Source organism: Bos javanicus, chromosome 10 (genome assembly GCF_032452875.1).
Source record: "Bos javanicus breed banteng chromosome 10, ARS-OSU_banteng_1.0, whole genome shotgun sequence".
Lineage (NCBI taxonomy): Eukaryota > Metazoa > Chordata > Mammalia > Artiodactyla > Bovidae > Bos > Bos javanicus.
The window spans coordinates 45,312,064-45,339,394 of NC_083877.1; the positions used below are offsets into that span (position 1 = coordinate 45,312,064).

The 27,331-nt window shown below is 40.7% G+C and overlaps 1 protein-coding gene across 14 annotated transcripts in view; it reads left to right on the top strand.

Annotated features, from left to right (window-relative positions):
• Window positions 1–27,331, top strand: part of CSNK1G1 (casein kinase 1 gamma 1) — a 155,522-nt gene that overhangs the window by 106,578 nt on the left and 21,613 nt on the right. For all 14 annotated transcript variants that reach the window (XR_009739115.1, XR_009739116.1, XM_061431012.1 and 11 more), the window contains 6 exons: window positions 1,203–1,354; window positions 2,708–2,942; window positions 10,913–10,998; window positions 12,832–12,916; window positions 13,205–13,353; window positions 14,267–14,371. Coding sequence is in view for 12 of the 14 variants with exons in the window: in XM_061431012.1 (XP_061286996.1) it covers window positions 1,203–1,354; window positions 2,708–2,942; window positions 10,913–10,998; window positions 12,832–12,916; window positions 13,205–13,353; window positions 14,267–14,371 (812 nt within the window). In the remaining 2 variants the exon portion in view is untranslated. The remainder of the gene's footprint in view (window positions 1–1,202; window positions 1,355–2,707; window positions 2,943–10,912; window positions 10,999–12,831; window positions 12,917–13,204; window positions 13,354–14,266; window positions 14,372–27,331) is intronic.

Below are 27,331 nucleotides of genomic sequence, written 5' to 3' on the forward strand. Positions count from 1 at the left end.
CACATGGCTGCAGGTGGCTAGGGAGCTCTGTGGGTTCTCTTTTTTAAGGGCACTAATCCCACTCGTGAAGGCCTTGCCTTCATAATCTCACCTCCCAGAGGCCCACACGTCTTAAAATAATCACATTGGGCATTAGTAGCATTTGTAGCATCAACATATGAATTTTGGGAAGGGGCCACAGATGTTCATATCACAGCAGATAGAATTACCTCTGCCAGTTTTCCACCTGTACAATGAAAAGAGAATGCCAAGATGGAGAGAACCTTGTTATCTGAAAAACTGATAGGCAGGAGCATACAGTGACCTGCAGCATTTACAAGTGTAGACCACGGTATACATAAGTGTATTAAGATGGAAGTGTTCCCACTCAAAGGACCAGATTTTTTAGTTCTGTAGTCTCATTCATACCCACAGTTCACATGGTGCCATTTAGCACATATTTATTGATGTCTCATTTACAATACACTTTAAGGAGGAAATTCATTCACAAGTTGCCACTTAGATGAGAACGTCTAGATTTTGGCTTCTTATAACTATGAATTTCAAATCTGGGAAAAGCCCAGCCTTGTATTTTTATTCCTTTTCCTTTCATAATTACTTATCAGTAACCAAACCCAGCCTGTTGACATTGCTCCTACTGAGAAAAAACAGGAAGCTACAGGGACTCCCTCTGAGAAAAAGACCAGGCTGCGCCCTCTGTCACCTCACCCCTTCAGTCTGGGTTCTCCTCGGAGCCACAGTCACAGACAGCTCTATCTCCATGTGGTTTTGGCAGTAAGCACAGAGTACACATGAGACCGGCTAGTGCAGCAAGGTGTGTGAGCCTGGCCTTTGAGCTCACGAGTCGTCTTTTTGAAACTTGTGATAGTGTACTTTGGGGCACTCTTGGTGGAGAATAGTTGATGCTCCAGTCCAGCAGTGGACCACGGACTATTCTCTCTGTTACATAGCAGTGGGAATGCCTTTGGTATGAAATAACTACTTTATTTTGAACATATTGTGCAATGACTTAGCCTTTCCCACACATTACTAGTTCCTTTTGAAGCTGTCATGCTCAGTTTAGGTTCTCCGGTAGGAACTGTGAAAGAAAACGAAAATCTCAGAAGTTGTATTCCCTTTTGATCTGCTTCATGCTGATGCAGCTGTGTCATATTTTGGCCTTTGGTCCCTCACTCTGCACCCCATTTTCCCTCTGCTTTCAGGTGAAGGTCTCCCACAGGTGTATTACTTTGGACCGTGTGGGAAGTACAACGCCATGGTGCTGGAGCTTCTCGGCCCTAGCTTGGAGGACTTGTTTGACCTCTGTGACCGGACCTTTACTTTGAAGACTGTGTTAATGATAGCCATTCAGTTGGTAAGTTGGCGTTGCTCTTCTGCGTAGGGATGGGGAGGGGCAGGTCTCCTAACCGCATCCTTGTGTGTCTGTTGGCATTTACCAGCTCTGGTGACACCTTGTGAATGCACATTTCCTGGCTTGGTGGCATTGTAGACAGCTGGCTGGGGCAAAAAGGGTTAACCCAAGACGTCACACTGTATTTGCCGTTTGCTCTATTTTAAGAGTTTGCACCTTGGAGCAATACTCTGCCCTTAACTGAAGCGCAGGTGGTATACAGGGAGAAAGAGGGTGATTCGGCGACAGTTGCTCAAATGCAGGTAACTTCTTGGTGGTTGTATTTATAGGTTTTAAACACATGACTGTAAAGTTTTGTCACATCCTCTCTCTTTCCTTACCATCGCATCCAAGAAGAGATGGAAAATATAACCCACTGCCCTGGAATCAGATTTCAGAGTTGACCAAGAACCTGCCTTAGGTCTCTGGCCTCTAGTTCTCACAGAGACCAACACAGCTAAGGCTGTGTCTCTCAGCACCTACCAAATCCCACACCAATACCAGTTTAAGGAACAGTTAAGACAGTTGCTTTGAGAAGATTGTCAGCCCCTCTGCACAAGGATGTAGATGCATCTCTGTGAGTCTGAAATGGTGATGGTCTCACCCACTTTAAAGACTTGGAAATGAAAAAAAAAAAAAGACTTGGAAATGTTAGAAAACTGATCTTGACTTTAGAAAAAAGTTCAAATGCTCAAGCTCCCTTTCTATACTAAGCAGAAATGATTTAAAGGTAGAAATGAACTTAATGAAATTTGAAAACATGTTTTATTTGGGACTGTGTTTACTTTCTCATAAAAACTATGCTCCTACCTCCGCCGTTAGTTAGCTCTGTGATATTAGTTCAGTCAGCTTCTCTGGGCCTCCCTTTCCTTATTTCTGCAACAGAGAGACAGCGTATAGGAAGGTGTGGGCAGGAAGTGAAGGAGGCAGCAGCATCTGTCCTCAGAGGCCACCACCACATTGTTTCCTGCCTGGGAGTGATTCTTGCCTCTCAAATGCTTTCCTTCTGCAGTAACATAAAAACATTAATTCTGTTCACCATTTGCAAGTTGTCACGTGAAGTAAAACCGTATACTATCACTTTAGCTGAACCATACTATTCTTCTCTCTTTTATCTTCATATTTGTCATGTATGTATTAGTATCAGAAAATACGTTCTGATTTACAGAAGTAAAGTGACTCTGGGTGGTGAAGAAATAAGTTTTATTTTAATTTCAGTAATTACAACTTTGAGCTGATAAAAGGAAACGTTTTGGAGTATATTTGTAATAAGCTTCTTCAGAGTAGTATTTGTATCACTGTCATTCTCTCTTTTAGCTTTCCCGAATGGAGTATGTCCACTCAAAGAATCTCATCTACCGAGATGTCAAGCCAGAGAACTTCCTGATCGGTCGACAAGGCAATAAGAAAGAGCATGTTATACACATTATAGACTTTGGACTGGCCAAGGAATACATTGACCCTGAAACCAAAAAACATATACCTTATAGGGAACACAAAAGTTTAACTGGAACAGCAAGATACATGTCTATCAACACGCATCTTGGCAAAGGTGTGTTTATTTTCAGCTCCAAGAAAGAGGCAGGTTGTTAAAACACCTTTTTATTCCCAAAACACTTTTGTACCCACTGTGCATTACAACTTGTGATTCTTATTGCTTCACAGGGTAAGTGATGTTTATACTTGAGAAATTAAGATGGTAAGTCAGTGACTTTCTCAGTATCCTGTTGACAGCTTAAGGATTTTTAATTCTTTGTTTCCTAGTGCTATTTTTTCAGCAGTGTGGATACTTTAATGACTGAATTAAGGTGATAGCATCTTGGTAAGTTTAGAGATGAGTTTGATAGCTACATACACATGGCACCCTATATAACCTGAAAAGGCCATCAGGCTGATCTTTGGAGAAGGGTACTTCATTAAAACATGGACCAGGCTTCTGTTCTCTGTGCATAGTTCCGTGACTCATTTTTCCAGGAAAAGCCTATGTCTTATATTCATTGAAAATACATTTGCTTTTCCATGAGTCTTGAGTTTTTTTTACTCATGATAGACAATTTGGACAAATATTGCTAAAAGCTCTAGTCAAGACAGAAGGCCTTCCATGTTAGAGAGACTAGTCCAGAGAGAGTATTTGTGAGAGAAGCCTAAGGAACAGTGGGAAGGCTTAGTTGGTAGGACTCTGGGCCCTCAGCAGCTTCTCCAGGAAAGCTTCCCTTTTTGTCTGTTTTATATATTGGGCTTTCATGGAAGATTCTATGTGAAGAAAAGGTACTAAGGTGATTGAAAAGATATGTTTGAAAATCACCACTCTAGAGAGTAGACATATAAACAGAGTATTAGACTCCTAGATATAGCTCATTATATAAGGTGTTTAAATATTAATGAACTATTTACACAATAAGTATTTTAAAGACTAATGTAAGCACCTACAAAGTTGCTTCATTGAGTACACTACTCAGAGATTCAGGTGAGGATTCTAGTGAAGAATAAAAATGACATTACCAAGTAGTGTGATATAACCTAAGTTGAAATGAATGCTGTCAGGATTTTTTTGCTAACTACCTGGATATTCTCACATAACTAAATATAATAGTTTAAAATTAGACTGGAAGGTTCTCTGCCACTTTTTATTGGTGACACTTTGGACAAGTATCAAACTTGTCCAAAACTGGTCCCTGAAACTGACCTGTAAAAATAGAGTAATATTTCACAAGGATGTGTTGCAGGTTGAATGAGTGATAACATGTAACATGGTTCTGTTGCAGAGTGCTCAGAATTCCCTTCTTCCTTCCTTTTCACAAAGAGAGAGACTGTGGTACATAGTAAAGTCATGATCGTTTGGTTTCACTGACAGTCTGGAAGTTGTTCTGATGTCTGCTTCCTGGGCTCAGCATTTGTGTTCTGATTTTTTTATTCTTATCAGGAAAAGCAAGAACAGATAAGAAATATGTATTCTGTGTTGTTTGTTTAAGGTACAATGTAATAGTTAAGAAAAGGTGATGTAAATTCAGGCTCTTTAAAATAAACTTGTATGGGCCAATAACCTTCCTCTTTCACCATCAGTTATCTCATCTGCCTTGAATTGTTTATGTTAATAGTACCTTATAGCATAGGGTTCTGTGAGATAATGCATATAAACTGTTTAGGATATTGCTTAATAATACTAAAGACTGTATAATGGTAGTTACCATTTATTCAACAAAATATGTTTTAAGCATCTACTGTCATCAGACTGGGTTCCTTTATCTCTCGGTGTAGCTGTTTCTGCTGGAATTTTTGAATTTAGCTCCACATGTGGACTTCCTGAGTTCCAGGGTTTTTTTTCAGGTCAGATCCAGCCTGTCACCATATTTGTCTATAATGTCCCCATTATAGAGAATACATATAGGTGGTTGTCACATGCCCTTTAAACTCTCTGGCCATGGTCTCAAACTCAGAGAGGTTTCTGTAGGAACTGTAATCCTATTGGTTTTCAAATGTGTAGCTTCTTTTATGTTGTAATGGAAAAAAGAAGTGTATCTTTTCCAATTGAACTGAAGAGAATTGCCTGTTAATTTTGCGATGGCACAAACAAGGGAAGCACTAAACCTGACATTACTGCATTAGATTACTCACCTTCCCACTGATTAAACCTGCCCATTTTATATTCCTTAATATTTGAAGTTAGGGTGAGGACACTGGGTCACCTGGCTCCTTTCCCTCAACGAAATATATTTGACCTAAAATCAAGCTTGCAATGCAGGTAAACCAAGCACATCTTTCTGACTGGTTGAAAGGAACCCTTTATCAGTTCAGTTCAGTTCAGTCACTCAGTCGTGTCCAACTCTTTGCGACCCATGGACTGCAGCACGCCAGGCCTGCCTGTCCATTGCCAACTCCCAGAGTTTACCCAAACTCATGTCCACGGAGTCCGTGATGCCATCCAACCATCTCATCCTCTGTCATCCCCTTCTCCTCCCGCCTTCAATCTTTCCCAGCATCAGGGTCTTTTTAAATGAGTCAGCTCTTTGCATCAGTGGGCCAAAGTGTTGGAGTTTCAGCTTCAGCATCAGTCCTTCCAGTGAATATTCAGGACTGATTTCCTTTAGGATGGACTGGTTGGATCTCCTTGCAGTCCAAGGGACTCTCAAGATCTTCTCCCACACCACAGTTCAAAAGCATCAATTCTTCGGCACTCAGCTTTCTTTATAGACCAACTCTCACATCCATACATGACTACTGGAAAAACCATAGCTTTGACTAGACAGACCTTTGTTGGCAAAGTAATATCTCTGCTTTTTAATATGCAGTCTAGGTTGGTGATAACTTTTCTTCCAAGGAGCAAGCGTCTTTTAATTTCATGGCTGCAGTCACCATCTGCAGTAATTTTGGAGCCCCCCAAAAATAAAGTCTCTCACTGTTTCCACTGTTTCTCCGTCTATTTGCTATAAAGTGGTGGGACCAGATACCATGATCTTTGTTTTCAGAATATTGAGTTTTAAGCCAACTTTTTCACTCATCAAGAGGCTTTTCAGTTCTTGGTTGCTTTCTGCCACAAGGGTGGTGTCATCTGCATATCTGAAGTTATTGATATTTCTCCCGGCAATCTTGACTCCAGCTGTCCTTCATCTAGGCTCGCGTTTCACGTGATGTACTCTGTGTATAAGTTAAATAAGCAGGCTGACAGTATAAAGCCTTGACACATTCCTTTCCTGATTTGGAACCAGTCTGTTGTTCCATGTCCAGTTCTGACTGTTGCTTCCTGACCTGCATACAGATTTCTCAGGAGGCAGGTCAGGCGGTCTGGTATTCCCATCTCTTTCAGAATTTTCCACAGTTTGTTGTGGTCCACACAGTTAAAGGCTTTGGCATAGTCAATAAAGCAGAAGTAAATGTTTTTCTGGAACTCTGGTGCTTTTTCGATGATCCAGCATATGTTGGCAATTTGATCTCTGGTTCCTCTGCCTTTTCTAAATCCAGCTTGAACATCTGGAAGTTCATGGTTCACGTACTGTTGAAGCCTGGCTGGAAGAATTTTGAGCATTATTTTACTAGCGTGTGAGATGAGTACATTTGTGCAGTAGTTTGAGCATTCTTTGGCATTGCCTTTCTTTGGGATTGGAATGAACACTGACCTTTTCCAGTCCTGTGGCCACTGCTGAGTTTTCCAAATTTGCTGGCATATTGAGTGCAGCACTTTCACAGCATCATCTTTTAGGATTTGGAATAGCTCAACTGGAATTCCATCACCTCTACTAGCTGTGTTCGCAGTGATGTTTCCTAAGGCCCACTTGACTTTGCATTCCAGGATGTCTGGCTCTCTGTGAGTGATCACACTATCATGGTTATATGGGTCATGAAGATCCTTTTTGTACAGTTCTTCTGTGTGTTCTTGCCACCTCTTCTTAATATCTTCTGCTTCTGTTAGGTCCATACCATGTCTGTCCTATATCGAGCCCATCTTTTCATGAAATGTTCCCTTGGTATCTCTGATTTTCTTGAAGAGATCTCTAGCCTTTCCTATTCTATTGTTTTCCTCTATTTCTTTGCACTGATCACTGAGGAAGGCTTTCTTATCTCTCCTTGCTATTCTTTGGAACTCTGCATTCAAATGGGTATATCTTTCCTTTTCTCCTTTGCCCTTCGCTTCTCTTCTATTCACAGCTATTTGTAAGGCCTCCTCAGACAACCATTTGGATGGTCTTGCTCCCTGTCTCCTGTACAATGTCACGAACCTCCATCCATAGTTCTTCTGGCACTCTATCAGATCTAATCCCTTAAATCTATTTCTCACTTCCACTGTATAATTGTCAGGGATTTCATTTAGGTCATACCTGAATGGTCTAGTGGTTTTCCCTACCTTCTTCAGTTTAAGTCTGGATTTGGCAATAAAGAGTTCATGGTCTGTGCCACAGTCAGCTCCCAGTCTTGTTTCACTGACTGTACAGAGCTTCTCCATCTTTGGCTGCAAAGAATATAAGCAGTCTGATTTTGGTATTGGCCTCTCTGGTGATGCCCATGTGTAGAGTCTTCTCTTATGTTGTTGGAAGAGGGTATTTGCTATGACCAGTGCATTCTCTTGGCAAAACTCTATTAGCCTGTGCCCTGCTTCATTCTGTACTCCACAGCCAGATTTGCCTGTTACTCCAGGTATTTCCTGACTTCCTACTTTTGCATTCCAGTCCCCTATAATAAAAAGGACATCTTTTTTGGGTGTTAGTTCTAGAAGGTCTTGTAGGTCTTCATAGAACTGTTCAACTTTGGCTTCTTCAGCATTACCTGTCGGGGCATAGACTTGGATTACTATGATATTGAATGGTTTGCCTTGGAAACGAACAGAGATCATTCTGTCATTTTTGAGATTGCATCCAGGTACTACATTTCAGATTCTCTTGTTGCTATGATGGCTACTCCCTTTCTTCTAAGGGATTCTTGCCCACAGTAGTAGATATAATGGTCATCTGAGTTAAATTCACCCAATCCAGTCTGTTTTAGTTCTCTGATTTCTAAAATGTTAATGTTCACTCTTGCCATCTCTTGTTTGACTACTTCCAATTTGCCTTGATTGATGGACCTAACATTCCAAGTTCCTATGCAACATTGCTCTTTACAACATCGGACTTTACTTCCATCACCAGTCACATCCACAGCCGGGTGGTGTTTTTGCTTTGGCTCCGTCCTTTCATTCTTTCTGGAGTTATTTCTCCACTGATCTCTGGTATCATATTGGGCACCTACCGACCTGGGGAGTTCATGTTTCAGTGTCCTATCTTTTTGCCTTTTCATACTGTTCATGGGGTTCTCAAGGCAAGAATACTGAAGTGGTTTGCCATTCCCGTCTCCAGTGGACCATGTTTTGTCAGACCTCTGCACCATGACCCGCCCGTCTTGGGTGGCCCTTTATGATATGGATGAATATAATGTGGATGAAGCCTTTATGATGTGGATGAATTTGTGTCCTCCAGATCTCACTGGTATTGAAACCTTTCTTCTTTGAAAATAAAAATAACCTTCATGAAAAAACAAGGGCATCAGGAAATACTGAATTGAACAAATGTGGAGTATTCAAAGAAATATGGAAATAAAGCCTGGCTCCGTTTTTCATTCTCATTTTTTAAAAGATGTTTATGATTTAAACTGGGGCTTCCCAGATGGCTCAGTCATAAAAGAATCCACCTGCCAATGTAGGAACCATGGGTTCGATATCTAGGTTGGGAAGATTCCCTGAAGGAGGAAATGGCAACCCACTCCAGTATTCTTGCCTGGGAAATCCCGTGGACAGAGAAGACTGGTGAGTTACAGTCCACGAGGTGGCAAAGAGTCAGATGCAACTAAGCACAAGCATGATGGCTTAAATTATCATAGATTATCTTTGAATTTTAGAGGTGGAAAATGACTGTTCATAGTATCTAAATCAATCATTTCATTTTCATATGAGGAAATTGAGGCCCAAAAAGACTTGGCCATGCTTGATTTTGCATACATTAATAAACTAATGGAAAGGAATAGGCCAAGACCTAGATAACCTGACTTAGGAACCATTATTTTTCTTACCATCCCATATCCCACAGCTTTTTTGTGTGTGATTTTCAATATTTGAAGTTATTTTATTACTCATTCTGGTGAGTTTAAATGTGTTTAGTATATTTTAGGGGGGTTAATTTTTTTTTTTTTAATCTCATTTTATAATGGATTTTGCTGTGAAGAAAAGTTGGGCTTATTTCTGTTGTACAATTACTCAAAATGTGGGGAGTTTCGCCCTCTAGTGCCCAACCAGCTAAAATACAACCATTTGTCCCTGGATTTTTTTTTTTTTTTTATTAAAGGGGCCTCCTTACAGGAAGTAGATGTAAAAATAGAGGACATGAGTAGGTTTGATACAGTGTGAGAACCTGCAGGGTGTGGTTTCTCTGTCTGCCCTGCTTGTGGGAGGCCCCGATTCACCCTGCCTGTTCTTTCTCTTTTTGTGTATCTTTAGGTTCTGTTAACAGAATCTGTTAACAACATCTATAGCCAGAAGCTTCTGGAGGCCTTGCTGTTTGTCTTCATTCTTTCAAGGATTATTTCGATTGCTGTGTATCAGCTCAACTTTATCTCTCTTGTCAGGGTGCTGCCCTTCCCATTAAGTGACCTAACTTGCGAAAACCTCCTCCTTCTTCATCTACACTGTAGAGTACTATTCACTCTTTTCCATGCAAATTTCCTATGATAGAGGCGGCAGTGAAAGTATTGTGCTTTTGTATTTTGAGTTACCTGAGAAGCTTTTCCTGCCTCCCTGATTCTGTTGGGTTTTACTTTCTACACAAAGAAGACAAAAGTCAAGTTGAAGGTAGTCTCTTATTTTTATATCTCTCATTTCTTTTGATAAAGCCCCGGACTTGATTCTGAAAAATAAACACATAAAATGTCTGAGATGAATTATAATTGGCAAATTAAAAGTGGAAGAATGTGCTACTTCTGTTGCCTGACAGCCAAAGATGTATAGGATGTTTTCCGAGATGTAGTTACAGTTTTTAAATTAACTATTCTGCAGTTCTTTATCATCCTTATCTTCCCAATTTAAAGAAAAGAAAGCAAAATCCAGCAACTTGTTTTACATTCTAAGCTCACTGAATGCAAGGATACTGGTTTATGTGCCCATAAAGGGCACCTTAGTAATACATCTTTCTTAAGGCGGCTGTGGTACAAATGGAATGGAGCTAAGGATTATGTCAATAGAATAAAAAGCACTAGGCATGTATACTGGGCTTCTCTGGTGGCTCAGATAGTAGAGAATCTGCCTGCAATGTGAGAGACCTGGGTTTGATCCCTGGGTTGGGAAGATCCCCTGGAGAAGGGAATGGTGACTCACTTCAGTATTCTTGCCTGGGAAGTCCCATGGACAGAGGAGCCTGGTGAGCTACATTTCGTGGGGTTGCAAAATGTCAGACATGACTGAGCAAGTAACATACACACACACACACACACACACACACACACACAAGGAAATCCCATGGACAGAGGAACCTGGCAAGCTACAGTCCATGGGGTCGCAAAGAATAGGACATGACTGAGCAACTAACACACACACACACGTATGCTAGGCATTCTGCAGCTTGTGTCTTTGCAGGCCTAGCCAGAAGGACTGTTTTAACAGCCTCAGCTACTCCATCTGCTGCTCACTTTTCACAATGGTAACCAAAGAGCAATTGTAGCCCATGCACTAGAAATAACATTTGTTATTTCTTACTTTCAGGAAGTATCTTACTTTCAGGAAGGTGACAGCATCGAGTGAGTAGTACTCACTGTTCAGTGATTTGGACCAGGTTTTAGTTTAGACTTGCTCTTTTCACTTGGTATTTACTTGCCAGTAACAGATCTAAGCAAAGGAAGTACACGCTGTTTTTGGTTTTGATCTAAAATACCACCCTGATTTAGTTATACAGAGGATTAGTAAGCAGAGCCTTTCCAGAGCAGACAGGTTTTTGAAGGGATTACTTGGGTTTGCACCCCTTTCTGATTTAATAACTGCAAACATAATGTGTGATCTGTCTTCCCTTTTAGAGCAGAGCCGGCGCGATGATTTGGAAGCCCTGGGCCATATGTTCATGTATTTCCTTCGAGGCAGCCTTCCCTGGCAAGGACTCAAGGTATCCTTGGAAGTGCTTAGTGGAGGGCTTTGCTGAAATACTTAGCTGATAATGAAAGGGGTGGCTGACTTGATGCTATAAGAAGCACAGAGGGGACAATCGGCTCCAGAGATGCAAGGCAGGAACTACATTAGTCTGTAATGTAAATACTCACCTGGGCTTGGGAAGCTCTGTTTTCCCCACATTTGTCTTCTTCCCCTTGAAGCCTTCTTCCTTGTGTTTGTAATTTCTTCCCTCATCCCCTCCCAGCCTTGCCAGTGCTGCTTTTCTCTCTGTGTTGATATTCCTTCTTCACTACCACTGTGTAGCAGGAATAGTGCTCCCAGTGCGTTGGGGAGTTTATGGAACAGATTGCTGACAGCAGCTTCTACACATTTTACACAAGGCCAGCAGGGTTAGGTGTACCCGTAACAGGAACTGGGAAATACGTGTTTGTCCTGTATAGGCCAAGAACCCACCTGAACTAAACAAAACTCCAGGTTTAATATTGCTGTTCAAGTGTTCTATTGAATAAATGCCTATGCGTACAATGGCCGTTCCTTGTGAAATGAGTAGTTTAAATACCCTTCCTTAGGTAGGTGTCAGTACAGTGCATTTGTGTCAGGGTTAGCTATTAATTATAGTTACAACCATGGTAATGATTACCCTGTGCCTCTAGCTGCCTGGACTAGGAAATGGTGAGCTTCTTACCCATTCTAAGACCCATTAGATAGCTAAATGCAAGACTTGTTTGAGTTGTAATTTACTTCAGTACGTTAGTATAGAAAGAAACTTTATCAGTAGCTTTGGGTACCATACAGTCCCTCCCTCCCTCCCAGAGGCCTGAAGGATTCATTTTGCTGTGATTTCTTGGACATTTGTGCTGAAAAGTGAGGCTTTTATTCCCTCCTTTGGGAGGATTTTATTTCTTTCCCTTTAAATTCCTCTCCTAACGTCTCTTCCATGGTCTTCTCCTAGTTGCATACCTTCTCATTGATATTGATAGTTGTCAAATAGAGTTTCACATCCTATCTGCTCATCATACAGCCAAGCAATGCATTCTTGTATTATTAATTGCTTGAAATTTTCTCATAACCCATGAATCATTTTAGGGTAGTTGTAGATTTAAAATGTCCCCAGCATAACTTCAAAACATAATTGCTTAAAGCTGGGTCAGCAGGCTAGGTAGACCCTCATGCAGATCCCTTGAGACCACATTATTGGTCCACGCTCCACAAGCCCTCTGTCTGCAGTCTTAAGCAAGCCAGACTTGGCTACTTTGAGCCACTGACATATAGCAAACCTGTCTGTTAGCCACGCCTGTATTATAGCTAACGTTTTCTGCTTGCCCCCATTAGGATTAGCAGTTTTTTTTTTTTTTTAATTGAAGGTGATCACTCTACAGAATTTTCTGGCTTTCTGTCATACATCAACAGGAATCAGCCATAAGTACACTTATATGGATTAGCAATATTTTTAATCTTATCTAGAGCTGATCAAAGAATGAGAAGGTTGAATCGCATTTGAACCCTAGTGCCCATGGGACATTACTAAGCTGTTACAGTTTTGAATTTATTTTTTTATCCTAGTCCCTCATGCCATTACATTTGACGGTGTTTATCTGAGACTACTAAATATATTTGCCAGTAAAGCTTTCCAGAACAGCAGATGTTCTGTGCATGTCTGAATGTATCATCTCTAGTACATTTCTTATTTGTCAGTATCAGAAAAACATTGAGATGATCTAATAAACCCTGACAGTTTGAGTGAAACAGTCATAATGTCCCCAGACATATCGGACCTCCCATACTTAGCACCTCTTTCCAAGTGACTTTTTCTCTTTATTCTCTACAGGCTGATACCTTAAAAGAAAGATATCAAAAAATTGGTGACACCAAAAGGAATACTCCCATTGAAGTTCTCTGTGAAAACTTCCCAGGTAGGATGCCAACAGGACCCTCCAGCCGGTGCCACTGGAGCCTTGAACAAGGTGGAAACCATGCCTGTCTTAGTATCTCTAGATAAGGGTCCTCTCCAAAAAAATTTACATTTCCTCTTATTGTTATTTAAATCAAGATAGATTTTTATCACTTTGATTTGATCCATGAAACAAAAAACACATCAGTGGCAGATACAGTCTGTGCAGGTACTCCTTGCCTGGTCCAGAGCTTCTCCCCACGGGAAGCATTCAGCTAACGAGCATGGCCTTTAACCTCTTTCCTAACAGAGGAGATGGCAACCTACCTGCGATATGTCAGGCGATTAGACTTCTTTGAAAAACCTGACTATGAGTATTTACGGACGCTCTTCACAGACCTCTTTGAAAGGAAAGGCTACACCTTTGACTACGCGTATGATTGGGTTGGGAGGCCTATTGTAAGTATCTTCTTTCTCCCCTGCTCCCCTCAGACCAGCACTGTCTCACCCCTTGCCAGACTTTCTGCCTGCATCTGTAGGGAAAAAGCAGTCCTTTGTAGACTTTCCATTTACCAGCCTTTTCAGGGAGATGCCATAGATTGCTCTCACTAGAGCAGTGAAGGAGTTACTCCTGCTGTGTTTTTAAGATTATGACCGCTATGACCTAAGATACCAGAATTTAAGTCAGGTTTTTAAAAATTCTTTATTTATTTTTGGCTGTGCTGGGTCTTCTTGCTGTGCGCAGGCTTTCTCTAGTTGTGGAGAGCGGGAGCTACTCTCCGTTGCAATGCACGGGCGTCTTATTGCAGTGACTCCTCTTGTTGTGGAGCACGAGCTTCAGGGCACACGGGCTCAAAGTTGTGCTGCAAGGACTTAGTTGCCCCACTGTATGCGGGATCTTAGTTCCCAGACCGGGGATTGAGCCCGTGTCCCCTGAATTGACAAGCAGATTCTTAAGCACCAGACAAGTCCCAAGTCAGTTTTTAAGAAGAAATTTAGTTTGAATGATCCAGGAGCTGGTACTCCATAAACTGTTAAGGTACCTGACTTCTGTTGGACTGGAGCCCAATGCCTGAGGAAACTTCTGAATTTGCTCTTATAGTCTACGGTCCAAGGACTTGAGGGAATGCTAACAGTTGTCATTGTGGGATGTTCTTATTCTTTTCGAAGACGGGCTCCTCTCCAATGAACTGTTGAGGACCAAACTGTCTCCCTTTTGTAGATAAGCAAACTGAGAAGGCAAGGTTTGAAACTGGCCTTCGTGTGATGATAATAGTAATAATAATGACTACTATTCTGTTAGAATGATGCTGTCCTTTGCAGAGTATTTGGACCTATTCTCCCCAATTGACTTGTTGTTGCATTTTTCCAGCCCACTCCAGTAGGGTCAGTTCATGTAGATTCTGGTGCATCTGCCATAACTCGAGAAAGCCACACACACAGGGATCGACCATCACAACAGCCTCTACGAAATCAGGTATGTCTTGGGCCTTTATTATTTCAGAAATCCCACTTCTTCATGACTAATATTAGAACCCAAATTCATTAGCTTCTCTGCTTAAGTGTATGTACTAAAATGAAAGACAGAGGGCTTTGTTACTCACAGTCGTGGTGCAGCACTCTAGCATCCCTCAGGGTTGTGTAAGGCCACTGAGATGTGGCCAGATGTCTTACCTGAAGCATCCACACTAGAGAAGCTGGACCTGTCAGGATCTGTTGGCTGAAAGGGACAGTTTGCCACAGTTCCAAAGACACTGGATGCATAGGCAGGTAACCCATCTTGGGTCTCACCTGTAGTCCAGTGTGGAGCTCTCACCCCAGCTGGTTTTTCCTTGGTGATTAAGAAGGGTGGGTAATTTGGACTTCCAGCTGATGTAGGTATGAACTGGCACCTCTACCCCACCTCTGACCTTGTGTCCAGGTTAATTTTATAGCCTGCCAGGATTTGGGCCTGTAGTAAAGACACAACTTTGCTTTAGACCATTCCGGAGAAGGCAGCGTCATCTGTCCTTCAGTGTTCATGGTTTGGGAAATTAGTGGTTAGATGAGAGGTTTCTCTTAACCTAAAGACAGAGGAGGCAAACCACCAAAAAAAAAAAAAAAAATCAAATTTGACAGCATTAAAGAAAGGGATGACTGATTGGGAAGTAAATATGATAAATCCTTATGACATATATATTGTTAAGAGAAAAATCAGTACCTCAGTAAATAAAGAAGCACTGAATAATAAACAGATACACACACATAATCATTATCACCTATCAAATTAGCTTGTTTACCTTTATCCCTGACTTCACGGTTTTATATTTACAGACATTTTTACAATAAAATGCAAAAGTCACTTCTCTCACAGATGTACCTGTGAAAGTATGGAGGTTAAAAATAGTGTGTAGACTCCAGGTGCCCCCTCCAAAACAAAACAGAAACAAAAAAAGTACTATATTGAGGTATATACACATGCACATACATACATATATACAGTGGATACGTACACAGATACAGATAGGCTCAGCACTAAGTACATACTTTTGGCAAAATGTGTGGCGTTTTGGGGTAAGAAAAAACATAGAAAGGAAAGAATTCTACGTATTGGTGGATTAAGGAGAGAGTAGGTTGGCAAAAAAGATGAGATTTAGCGAACTGTGCCTACTAGTTGGGTCTAGAGTTACAGACTTTAATCAGGGTACTTGGCTAGTGGTTCTGTTTGACTAACTTGTGATCTGACAGCAGAGTACTGTTGACTTCTGCAATTCTCCCCTACTGCTCTTTTTGAAAATATTAAACTTTCCTGGTGATCCACTGGTTGAGACTCTGAGCTCCCAATGCAGGGGGCACAGGTTCAGTCCCTGCTCAGGGAACTAGGATCCCACATGTTGCCCAGTATAGCCAAAAAAGCTTTTTTTTAAAAACAATAATAATAAAAATTAAAGCGTGTAGAGTGCACAGTTCAACTGACATTCTTACACGTTGCTCTTGACTTTGCAAATTGTTACAAATTCCCTAGAAAGTAATTTGATAAAGTTATAAACCTCTCTGAAAGAATAATTTTACTTCTTAGACTCAATTATAATAAAACAAAAAATATTTAGGAAAACTTGTAGCAACCTGAAAAGGTTTTATGGTTGTATAGTAAAGAAGTCACAGTACAAAATTAGAAATACCTCATGATTCCCTTTAGGGGAAAAGAAAATGAGGAAGTCAGTTGGAGGCTGCTGCTGTTGCTAAGTCGCTTCAGTCGTGTCCGACTCTGTGTGACCCCATAGATGGCAGCCCACCAGGCTCCTCCGTCTCTGGGATTCTCCAGGCAAGAATACTGGAGTGGGCTGCCATTTCCTTCTCCAATGCATGGATGCATGCTGAGTCTAGTCGTGTCCGACTCTGTGCGACCCTATGGACAGAAGCCCACAAGGCTCCTCTGTCCACAGGATTCTCTAGGCAAGAATACTGGAGTGGGTTGCCAGTTCCTTCTCCACAATTGGAGGAGATAATACCAAAATATTAAGAGGCTTATGGTTAGAAGTCATAGTACTGTGGGTAATATTTTTCCAAACTATACTATAATGAAATTATGTTACCTTATAATGAAAAATACATTTAAATGGTAAAGGTATGAAAGAAATTTAAAAATGTTAAATAGTCAGTGAAGGCATAACATATCTGCCTGCTTGTGTTTTTAGAATATTTGAAAACTAAAATATGTATTTCTTTTAGTTCCCCTTGTCATTTCTGCTTCAGTGAATTCATAATTAACGCTGCTCTTTTAAATGAATTTTAAAGGTATAGGTAAAAGAGATGGTTGAAAACCTACATTGCCAGGATGGAATATGAGGTCATACCTCGTGTCTGAGTAAAAAGTACAGTGAATTTCAGTGTACTTTTAAGTGAAAGGTCATTAAACCAGAATATGTAATTCAGAGATGTCATGTACGATGCAGGAACCTTCCTTTTGTAGAGTTGAGTCTTGAATGCTCGCGTGATTTTTTTTTTTTTCTTTTAGGGTTTTTCATATCCATGGCTGCTAAGAAATGTCCCACATCAGTGCACGTTTTGTACGTCCTTTCCAGCAGAATTCTGAATTCTTGCTGGGTAGGATTCCCTCTGCACTGTGCACTGTGGGTAAATGGATTCCTAGTGTCTGTTCAGCCTTTACAGTGTGTCTTAGTGTGTGGTCTCATTGCTTTTGTTCCATCTTTTGGGCTGTTTCCTTATGCTTTTTTTTTTTTTTTTAAGACTAATTCTTTTCAAGTTTTGAAATCACCAAAAGAAGAAAGTAAAATCTCTCCTTGAGAGAGATTGAAGGTATTTACTTTAGGTACAGCTAACCTTTTTTAAGCAATTTTAACTTAGTAATCTAACAGAAGACTTTCTATGAAAAAGTATGTCCTGGAGATACCAAAATATGTAGGGAGTCCTTGTCCTAATGGAACTGACAAGCAGATAAGCCAAGTAGCCAGATGTCTTGTAACACAAGGCAAAATGAATGATTTATCTCCAGGGATTGGAAGAAGGAGACTTTTCGTCTGGTCTGAGCATGACAAAGAATTTGATGAAAGAAGCTGCACTTGAAAGGCTCTTGAAAGAAAGAACTGGGTGGAAATGAAAGAGGCATTCCAAGCAAAAAGGAAATATGAGCAACAGTGAATTATCTGGTTCCATTTTGCTAAAATATATTCTGTGAATAAAGGAGACAAGGCTAGGAAAATAGATTGGAGCCTTTGGATAAATGTCCTGAAATATGGGACTGCTGAAGAGTTAGTATTTAATTTCAGTAGAGAATAGGTACTAGAGGGTTTCAAACTGAAGAGTGATTAGAGCAAAACTTTGCTTTAGAAACCTTTGACTTGTAAGGTGATAATAACCTAGCAGCCAGTATGGAGACCAGTGAAGACAGTAAATTCCCTTGAGAGGTAACGGTGGACTGTAGTGATGAAAAGTGAAATACAATTGAAAAATAACGCAGGGAAATAATCTGTCAGAATTAGGAGCTCACATGTCGGGCAGGGATGAGGGAGAAGGGTGAGTCAGAGCTGGTGCTGTGCTTTCCAGCTGAAGGTGGATGGCAGGCAGAGAGGACGGCTCTCAGAAGAAAACCTGAGTGATCTTTGGAGATGACTTTGATGGTAATGCCTGAAGAGCCTGCTTATTCTGAATAAATCTGCCCATCAATTGTGTGGTAGGGGAGTGAGCCTGGGATTAGCAGTCTTTGTTTAGTTATCTACTTTGAGTAGAAGAAGAAGGATGATAAGCTCAGAACTTGCTTTTAGCTTATCCCGAGACTTAGGCTATAGGACATTTAAAATTTGGGGGGCCTCAGCTTCCACAAATGGTGAGTCTTGTAAGGACAAAGATTTTTGTTGTTTTGTTCACTACTATATCCCTAACACCTGAAAGAATGTCTGGAACAGTAGGCAGTCAAGAAATAATTATTTGAATGATAAATGAAATTTAATCTGTCAGATGAGAAGTTTAGATGAAATCATATGTTTGTTTAAAATATAGATTTTTATTTACCCTTCCAAGAAAAAGAAATTTTAAACTTTTTTTTCTTCTTTTTTCTGTTTCCACCAGGAGTCATTCTGCCTTGTTTGGCAGTCAGAGTAGGGCTAGATTGTGTGGCCAAGGGGAAAGGTTTAAAGAAACACGTCACCGACTTCCATCTTCCATAGTGATCTAATGGTTAAGAATTCACCTGCCAATGTAGGGAACACAGTTTTGATCCCTGGTCTGGGAAGATTCCACATGCCGTGGAGCAGCTAAGCCCAGGCGCCCCAATTCCTGAAGCCTGTATACCTGGAGCCCTCGTTCCACAATAAGAGAAGCAACCATAGTGAGAAGCCCACACACCGTGACAAAGCGTAGCCCCTCCTGCTACCACAGAGAGGTATCCCCCTGTCTGCCACAACTAGAGAAAGCCCAGGCGCAGCAACGAAGACCCAGCCGTAAATAAACAAATAAATGTTTCTGAAAAACCAAAAAGGCACAACAGGCTTTTGCTGCAAACCAAGTTCAGGATAATGTATTAGTTCTCCTCCATCACATTGGGAATTTTTTAGAGAAATTTTGCTTTGCTGGTCTATAATGTAGTTATATTGAATTGAATTGAATACTGTTTGGTTCCTAGATGCAGTAATAGATCCTAACCATGATGGCCAAAGAACTGCATTTAAACTCATCTGAATTGGATCTGTATTTTAAAACTATCTTAGTACTAGATGCTTAAGAACAATTTCTTTGAACGTTAACTTACCCAGCTAGAGAATTGTAATTAAATCATGAGTTTGGGTAGAATAAATATTTCTAAAAGCTAAATCCATTCAAAAGGGTCCCAACGGGTTAGTCATTTCTGTAACTTTACCCTGGGTATTTGTCCTTCGTCAGTTCTAAAGTCAGTCAGTCTTGCCATGACTCAGGTTCCTCTTAAAGAACTCAGTATTACCATTCATTAGGAAGACAGTGAAAACTTTTAATAGTTCTGCCTGTTTCTACCTGACAAAGCTTCCCTTGGATTGGCTGATGAAATTCAATCAGGAAGTAAGTCCTGCCAGTATCCAGACAGCTTCTCCTAACGTGCAGTGTGTGGTACTGTTGAAGGTTTTATGCAGTGTGTTTGTTCGACGTGCTAAATATAGCATATTGCATTGACTGGCATGTGCGTGCAGCAGCACACATCCTTTCAGAGCTTTTAGCTTGTGACTGTCCTTACATAGGTAGATGCTACACAAATATATACTTCCGTGGTTCAGCAGTTTTGATAGTTTCCTTTTCCTCCCATAGATCCCTTTTATTTGGTAGATTTTCTGTAGGCATTTGAAGAAGGACTCCTTGGGCTAAAAGGTTAGGAAGAACAGATCTGTTACAGAAGAACTATACAAAAAAGATCTTCATGACCCAGATAATCACGATGGTGTGATCACCCACCTAGAGCCAGACATCCTGGAATGCAAAGTCAAGTGGGCCTTAGGAAACATCACTACGAACAAAGCTAGTGGAGGTGATGGAATTCCAGTTGAGCTATTTCAGATCCTGAAAGATGATGTTGTGAAAGTGCTGCACTCAATGTGCCAGCAAATTTGGAAAACTCAGCAGTGGCCACAGGACTAGAAAAGGTCAGTTTTCATTCCAATCCCAAAGAAAGGCAATGCCAAGGAATGTTCAAACTACAGCATAATTGCATTCATCTCACGCGCTAGCAAAGTAATGCTCAAAATTCTCCAAGCCAGGCTTCAGCAATACGTAGACCGTGAACTTCCAGATGTTCAAGCTGGATTTTCTAGAAAAAGCAGAGGAGCCAGAGATCAAATTCCCAGCATCCATTGGATCATCAAAAAAGCAAGAGGGTTCCAGAAAAACATCTACTTCTGCTTTATTGACTGTGGATCACAACAAACTGTGGAAAATTCTTAAAGAGATGGGATTACTAGACCACCTGACCTGCCTCCTGAGAACTCTGTATGCAGGTCACAAAGTAACAGTTAGAACCGTACAAGGAACAACAGACTGGTTCCAGATTGGGACAGGAGTACATCAAGGCTGTATATTGTCACCCTGCTTATTTAACTTATACGCAGAGTACATCGTGTGAATGCCGGGCTGGATGAAGCACATGCTGAGGTCAGTATTGCCAAGAGAAATATCAGTAACCTCAGATATGCAGATGATACCACCCTTATGGCAGAAAGTGAAGAAGAACTAAAGAGCCTCTTGATAAAAGTCAAAGAGGAGAGTGAAAAAGTTGGTTTAAAACTCAACATTCAGAAAACTAAGATCATGGCATCTGGTCCCATCACTTCCTGGCAAATATATGGGAAAACAATGGAAACGTTGAGAGACTATTTTGGGGGGCCCCAAAATCACTGCAGATGTGACTCCAGTCATGAAATTAAAAGACACTTGCTCCTTGGAAGGAAAGCTATGACCAACCTAGACAGCATATTCAAAAGCAGAGACATTACTTTGCCAACAAAGGTCTGTCTAGTCAAGGCTATGGTTTTTCCAGTGGTCATGTATTGATGTGAGAGTTGGTCTATAAAGAAAACTGAGCACTGAAGCATTGATGCCTTTGAACTGTGGTGTTAGAGAAGACTCTTGAGAGTCCCTTGGACTGCAAGGAGATCCAACCATTCTATCCTAAGGGAAATCAGTCCTGAATATTCATTGGAAGGACTAATGCTGAAGCTGAAACTCCAATACTTTGGACACCTAATGCGAAGAGCTGACTCGTATCAGTCCATGGGGTTGCAAAAAGTCAGACACGACTGAGTGACTGAACTGAACTAAACTGAAGAGTCACGTTGACTGCCGAGAATTACTAAATTCTGCTAGACACAGTGTCCTACCCCTGATGATACTGAATGCTCAAATACTGCTTACTCATTTTTATAGGAGCAGCATAAGTTTAAGGGAGAGAAAGTCATATCGAATTCTGAAGAAGATATGCCCCAATAAAAGTGTAATTTGGATTTGTTCTGTTTGTGACTGGACTCCAAGGCATTTGACTTAAGGAATATATAGCCTTAGAAAAATACACCATGGTTTAGTGCTGTGGTGCTTAATGAATGAAGCTTCTCATAAGCTTAGCTTTTCCAAAGGGGAGGTTAGGCTGGATTGCTAAGTAGGTGGTCAGAGATCTTCATAAAATGAATTCCTTTAAGTCCAGTAGCCTTAAAAAAAAAAAAAAGAAGCAGCTGTTAAATTCTCAGTTCCTTTCCTTTCACAGAGTACTGCCTGGTTTTCAGTGAGGTTCAGCGTTTCCTAGTTTAAGGGGCAGATGTGTTTGTGCAGAGATCTCTTGCCTGCTTCTGACCATGTGCGTTTTCCTGACTGGCTGCCTGTTGTCCAGCAGGAGCTCAGGTGTGGAGACTGTGCTCTTGCCCTGCCTGCTTCCATCACAGAGCTCAGTGCAGAATGAGCCATCCCTCCTCATTGCTGGGACCTAAACTCCAAGGGGGTATTGCAAGAAACAAGTGCACAACTGAAATAGTCTTTTTCTCAGCTTCTCCCCTTCAGTGACATGGTCTGTGTGCTCACCTCTGATCGCTCTTTTTCTCTTTTAATAGGGTCATACTGGAGTAGTTATCTATTTATTTGCAGCCGGGTCTTTGTTGCTGCTCTAGTTGCAGCATGTAGGCTTCTCCCTGTGGAGGCTTCTCTCGTTGCACAGAGCCTGCAGGCTTAGTTGCGGCCCAGGGCCTGGTTGCCCCTCGGCGTGTGGGATCTTAGTTCTCAGACCAGGGATCAAACCCATGTCCCTTGCATTGGCAGGCGGATTCTTTTTGTTTTTGTTGTTTTTAATGTTACTTATTTATGTTTATACTTCATTTAACTTTGTTTTTGGTTGTGGTGGGTCTTCATCGTCTGTAGTTGCAGTGCGTGGACTTCTCATTGCGGTGGCTTGCCTTGCTGTGGAGCACAGGCTCTCTAGGCACACAGGCTTCAGTCGTTGTAGTGCTTGAGCTCCGTGGTTGTGGCTCACAGGCCAAGAGTGTGCAGGCTTCAGTAGCTGTAACTCGCAGACTCCAGAGCCTGGGCTCAGGAGTGTGGCACACAGGCTTAGTTACTCTGCAGCATGTGGAATCTTCCCAGGCCAGGGATCAAACCTTTGTCCCCTGCACTGGCAGGTGGGTTCTTAACCACTGGACCACCAGGGAAGTCCAGCAGGTAGGTTCTTAATCCAGTAGACCACCAAGGAAGTCCCTCACCTCCACTCTTAATTCTCTATTACATACTAAGTTTTCTTCTGTCTGTATGTGTTGTTCAGGACTGTGTATGTCAGTATACACCCTGTGTTCTGAGGCATCTCCTTGTAGGAGGGTGACTGCAGTAATCCTACCTAGATAAATCATCATTCCATACGAAGGTATATTATGCCATTTTGAGCAAGAATAAAACAAGATGTGAGTAGAGAATTTCAAACCTTTAAGGATAGTTTTTGTGATTTTTTTTTTCCCCCAGAACTTCACAGAATCGATATGGCTGTCTCTATGGGCCTATATAGTATTGGGCTTGGAAATAATCCCCTCCAGATTGTTATCAGTAATGTTCTGATATCTCTGATATTTGATCAAGTTTGTAGAAATCAGGAACTCACTATTGGTACAGCTGACAGGTTGCCTGTAAAAATCCCTGTCTGGCATAGGAAAATTGGTTCTGTTTCATGAGCTTTATAATATAGTATATTTAACATGCTGCATTAAAATATTGAAAGTGTGGTAAAACAGAATGTAATCTAGTGTATTCATTACTAACCTTTTGGTACTATTTAATCTCTATTTTTGTTAATTACAGTTGAAGACTGTGATTATATAATGAAGTCTAGAAGATTGACATGGGAGGCAACTTTTGAAAGTATTTTAGGAGCCATAAAGTAAAATGGATGAGATCCATTTTATAGATGGAATCAAAATTAATTTTTCAGAATAACTATATAAGAAAAAATAAGATTTGGTGGTTTGTTCGCTACAACAGGAGGGATATTTGCCTGCCTTCTGCTTTAGAAAAATTGCCTTATCACCAAAAGAAATTTGAGATAATTAAAGCCGTAGACAGAGGTGGTTATCTGAGGTGTTCTCAGACTCTACTTTCTTGCCCTCCTATTAGTATCGTTCTTCCCACTGTCTGTCCATGAATCCCTCCCAAGTGGTTGTTTGAAGATGTTCACTTCCTCTGCCCTAGCAAAGGGGTGGTTTCAGCTTTTTACACTAGGCTTACATGTTTTCCGTAAACGGTTTTTTGTAGCTTTGCTTTTGATTTATGCTCTGCTTGGTTGCTGTTTTTTGTTTGTTTCTATGTTCACCTACTACATAGTGAACCAAGCATTTCCACGCAGGTAATACAGTCCCAGCTGAAGAGTTTAAAGCATTACCCCAAGGAATTCCCACTACTAGAGATTCCTGCTGGTGCCTTGGGGACTTACACACTCTGTGTGGACCTTTGTCTTTGAAATAATGCAGAGAGATTGGTTTTGTTGAATGACTCTTCTGATTGCTTTTTATTTTTTTTTTTTTAAACTTCCTTATGCATTTAGTTTATTTTTTAAACAGCAATTTGTGCTGTATTTAAGTCATTTACATATGTGTGTGTTACCTGCTAAATTAAGAATCTTTGAATGTCAAGAAGTGGACATTATTCAAGTCTCTATATTACCCAGAGTACCTCCCAGTTCAGTTCAGTTAACTTCAGTAGCTTAGTCATGTCTGACTCTTTGTGACCCCATGGACTGCAGGACGCCAGGCTTCCCTGTCCATCACCAATTCCCAGAGCTTGTTCAAACTCATGTCCTTCGAGTCAGTGATGCCATCCAATTATCTCATCCTCTGACATCCCCTTCTCTTCCTGCCTTCAGTTTTTCCCAGCATCAGGGTCTTTTCCAAGGAGTCAGTTCTTTGCATCAGATAGCGAAAGTATTGGAGCTTCAGCTTCAGCATTAGTCCTTCCAATGAATATTCAGGACTGATTTCCTGTAAGATTGACTGGTTTGATCTCCTTGCAGTCAAGGGACTCTCAGGAGTCTTCTCCAACACCACAGTTCAAAAGCATCAATTCTTTGGCGCTCAGCCTTCTTTATGGTCCAGCCCTCACATCCATACATGACTACTGGAAAAACCATAGCTATGACTAGTTGGACCTTTGTTGGCAAAGTAATGCCTGTGCTTTTTAGTATGTTGTTTAGGTTGGTCATGGCTTTTCTTCCAAGGAGCAAATGTCTTATAATTTCATGGCTGCAGTCACCATTTGTAGTAATTTTGGAGACCAAGGAAATAAAGTCTGTCACTGTTTCCATTGTTTCCCTGTCTGTTTGCCATAAAGTGATAGGACTGGATGCCATGGTCTTAGTTTTCTGAATGTTGAGTTTTAAGCCAGCTTTTTCACTCCTCTCTCACTCTCATCAAGAGTTTCCCCAGTTTCTTTTTGCTTTCTGCCATAAGGGTGGTGTCACCTGCATGTGGTGGTGGTGGTGGTGTAGTCGCTAAGTCGTGTCTGACTGTTGCGACCCCGTGGACTGTAGCCTGCCAGGCCCTCTTGTCCATGGGATTCTCCAGGCAAGAATACTGGAGTGGGTTGCCACTTCCTTCTCCACTGATTGCTTTTTAGATAGACATGTTCGTGAGTGATTTTTACCGATGAAGCGTTTACATGGTGACCTCCACTGGTTTGCTTGATATTTAACTGGCTCCTGTGCTGATTACTCCTGTCATAACTCCTGTGTACAGCATCGCCTAGAGTACCTCTCAAGGACAGGTAGACTAGCAGAATTCTGTCGAGGTTGACATTCTTTGGTTTCATTTAGCTTCTAGGCACTCAGTTGCTTTCTAAAACTGGCAGATGAATCCTTCTACTTACATCAGCTTCTAGATACCAGTCTAAGTGCTTATATTCTAGAAAAGAATAGCCATAGAGTTTAGCATTATGGTGAAAGTAGTTCCCAGAGTAATAAACCAACAACCCTGAGTTCAGACCTCTCTCTTGGTTTTGCTGCTTTCAGTGGATACAGCAGGCATCAGAGGGCAGTGGGATGGTACCATGTATTCTTCACTTGTCGCAGTGGAAGCATTAATAAAGCAATATCAAATGCCAGCATTATTTTCTCTCTTCAGAAGACAAATAGAACATTGCTTTGAGGATGGAGTATAACTTTAAGGCCTTTGAAAAAATGTCGTGCTATTTTCATTTAGACAAAAATCTTAATTATTCCAACAAGTTACCTGTTTAGCTAGAATGAATATAAGCAAGTATATATCCCTGGGAATCAGATGGGTAGCATCAAATCAGACTTCTGATATGTATTTCAGGAAAAACAGAATTAATAGCTGATCCAGCTGCCTGAGGTTTTGTTAAGCTTAAAAGAATGAGTGTTTTCTATATGTTTCATCTGCCCTAAAAACAAATGCAAAACAGACTTTTCATGAGAGAAGTATTGCACTGAACATGTATCATAGAACTCAAAACAGCCATGAATGACTTAAAAATGTCTGGATGTTTTCTAAGCATTAAAATTTTTTGAGAACAAACAATTCTATATAGTAGTTTAGAAGCTTAAATAATCTACTTAAATATAAGAAAATTTATGAAGTCCTAGAGAGAACTGAAGAGACTAACACTAATAGATATTTAGTTATAGATATTATATATATATAGATATATATATAGATAGATATTTATAATATTAGAAGAACAGATATTGTCTCAAATCTCCAATAGTGGAATAAATTAGATTAAGCACTCCTAGGCTATAGATATTGGTTTATAACATAATTATGATTATGTTATAAACCACAGTCTTATTTTGGTGAAATGAAACATCTGAACCTCTCTTGGCAGGAGAGGGTAGGGAGATATTTGGGGTAGCTTTGATTCTCTCAAATATGATTGGCAGAATAAAACTAAACTTTTCTCTTGTTAGAGTATATAGCAAGCAAGTTAATACAAGCTGCCTTCTTATAGAGGAATATCAGAAAACATGGCCAGCATCTTTTATAGTGCTGTTACCCATGTGACTTCATACTCCATTAGTTAAGAAGATGAGTAAGTTGCAGCTGGTATATGATGCTTTTTTGGGGGGGAGGGGGTGGGCAAAGCCTTTTTGTGATTTGTAGATGAGCTTAAAACTACTCTTTTGTCAATGAGTTCCAGAAGGGGGTGAGTGAAATGGAACCTCAAACTACTACTATTTCAGTCTCCCCACACCCAACATTTTTTTTTTTAACGAATACAGCATTTATAGCTATATTTCTAATATTTATAGCATCCTTACTGGTTTTCATGCAGAGCAACAGTATCACGTCGCAACCCCTGCTGCTGTTAATATCAGCAGCAATTAAAATTTGATTTACTAATCCCTCATTGCTGCCTCTCCAACACCTCATTTTTCATTTTTGTCGAGCCTTAGGACTGTTGCAGCTGAGCACCATAATGTTAACACCTCCTCAGCCATCTGGTACAGGGGAAGAGGCACCTAAGCAGAGTCTTAAGAACAGATACGACATATGAGCACGATTAGAATAGTGTGAGATCTAAAAAACAGGTAAAGGAGGAATGAAAAGAGCCTGACTGGCAGCAAAGTTTGAAAGCAGAACCCAACGAGATTTTGAATCAAAAGCCCTCCTTTTGCTGGGAAAAGATCTGCCTTTTGTTTTTAGAAGAAAATAGTTTATGTAGTCTTATCTAAACTTTTTCTAATTCCAGACTGGAGACTGATAACTAGAGGAATCTGAGGAACATTGTAGCCTTATTTTCCCTCATCTTTTCATATTCTTGACCTCTGAACCTACTTTTGAAGAGAGACTTGGCTCATCCTTTTAGAGAAGAAAGCATATTCCCGCTACTGCTCATTTTATATTAGTTGAAGGTCTTCTGGAAGTTTGAGAGTAGTGGGCTCCCTATTCAAGGAAAAGACTTACTGTCTTAATTCCTAGCACTTGGAATTTTCTGTATTGACTAC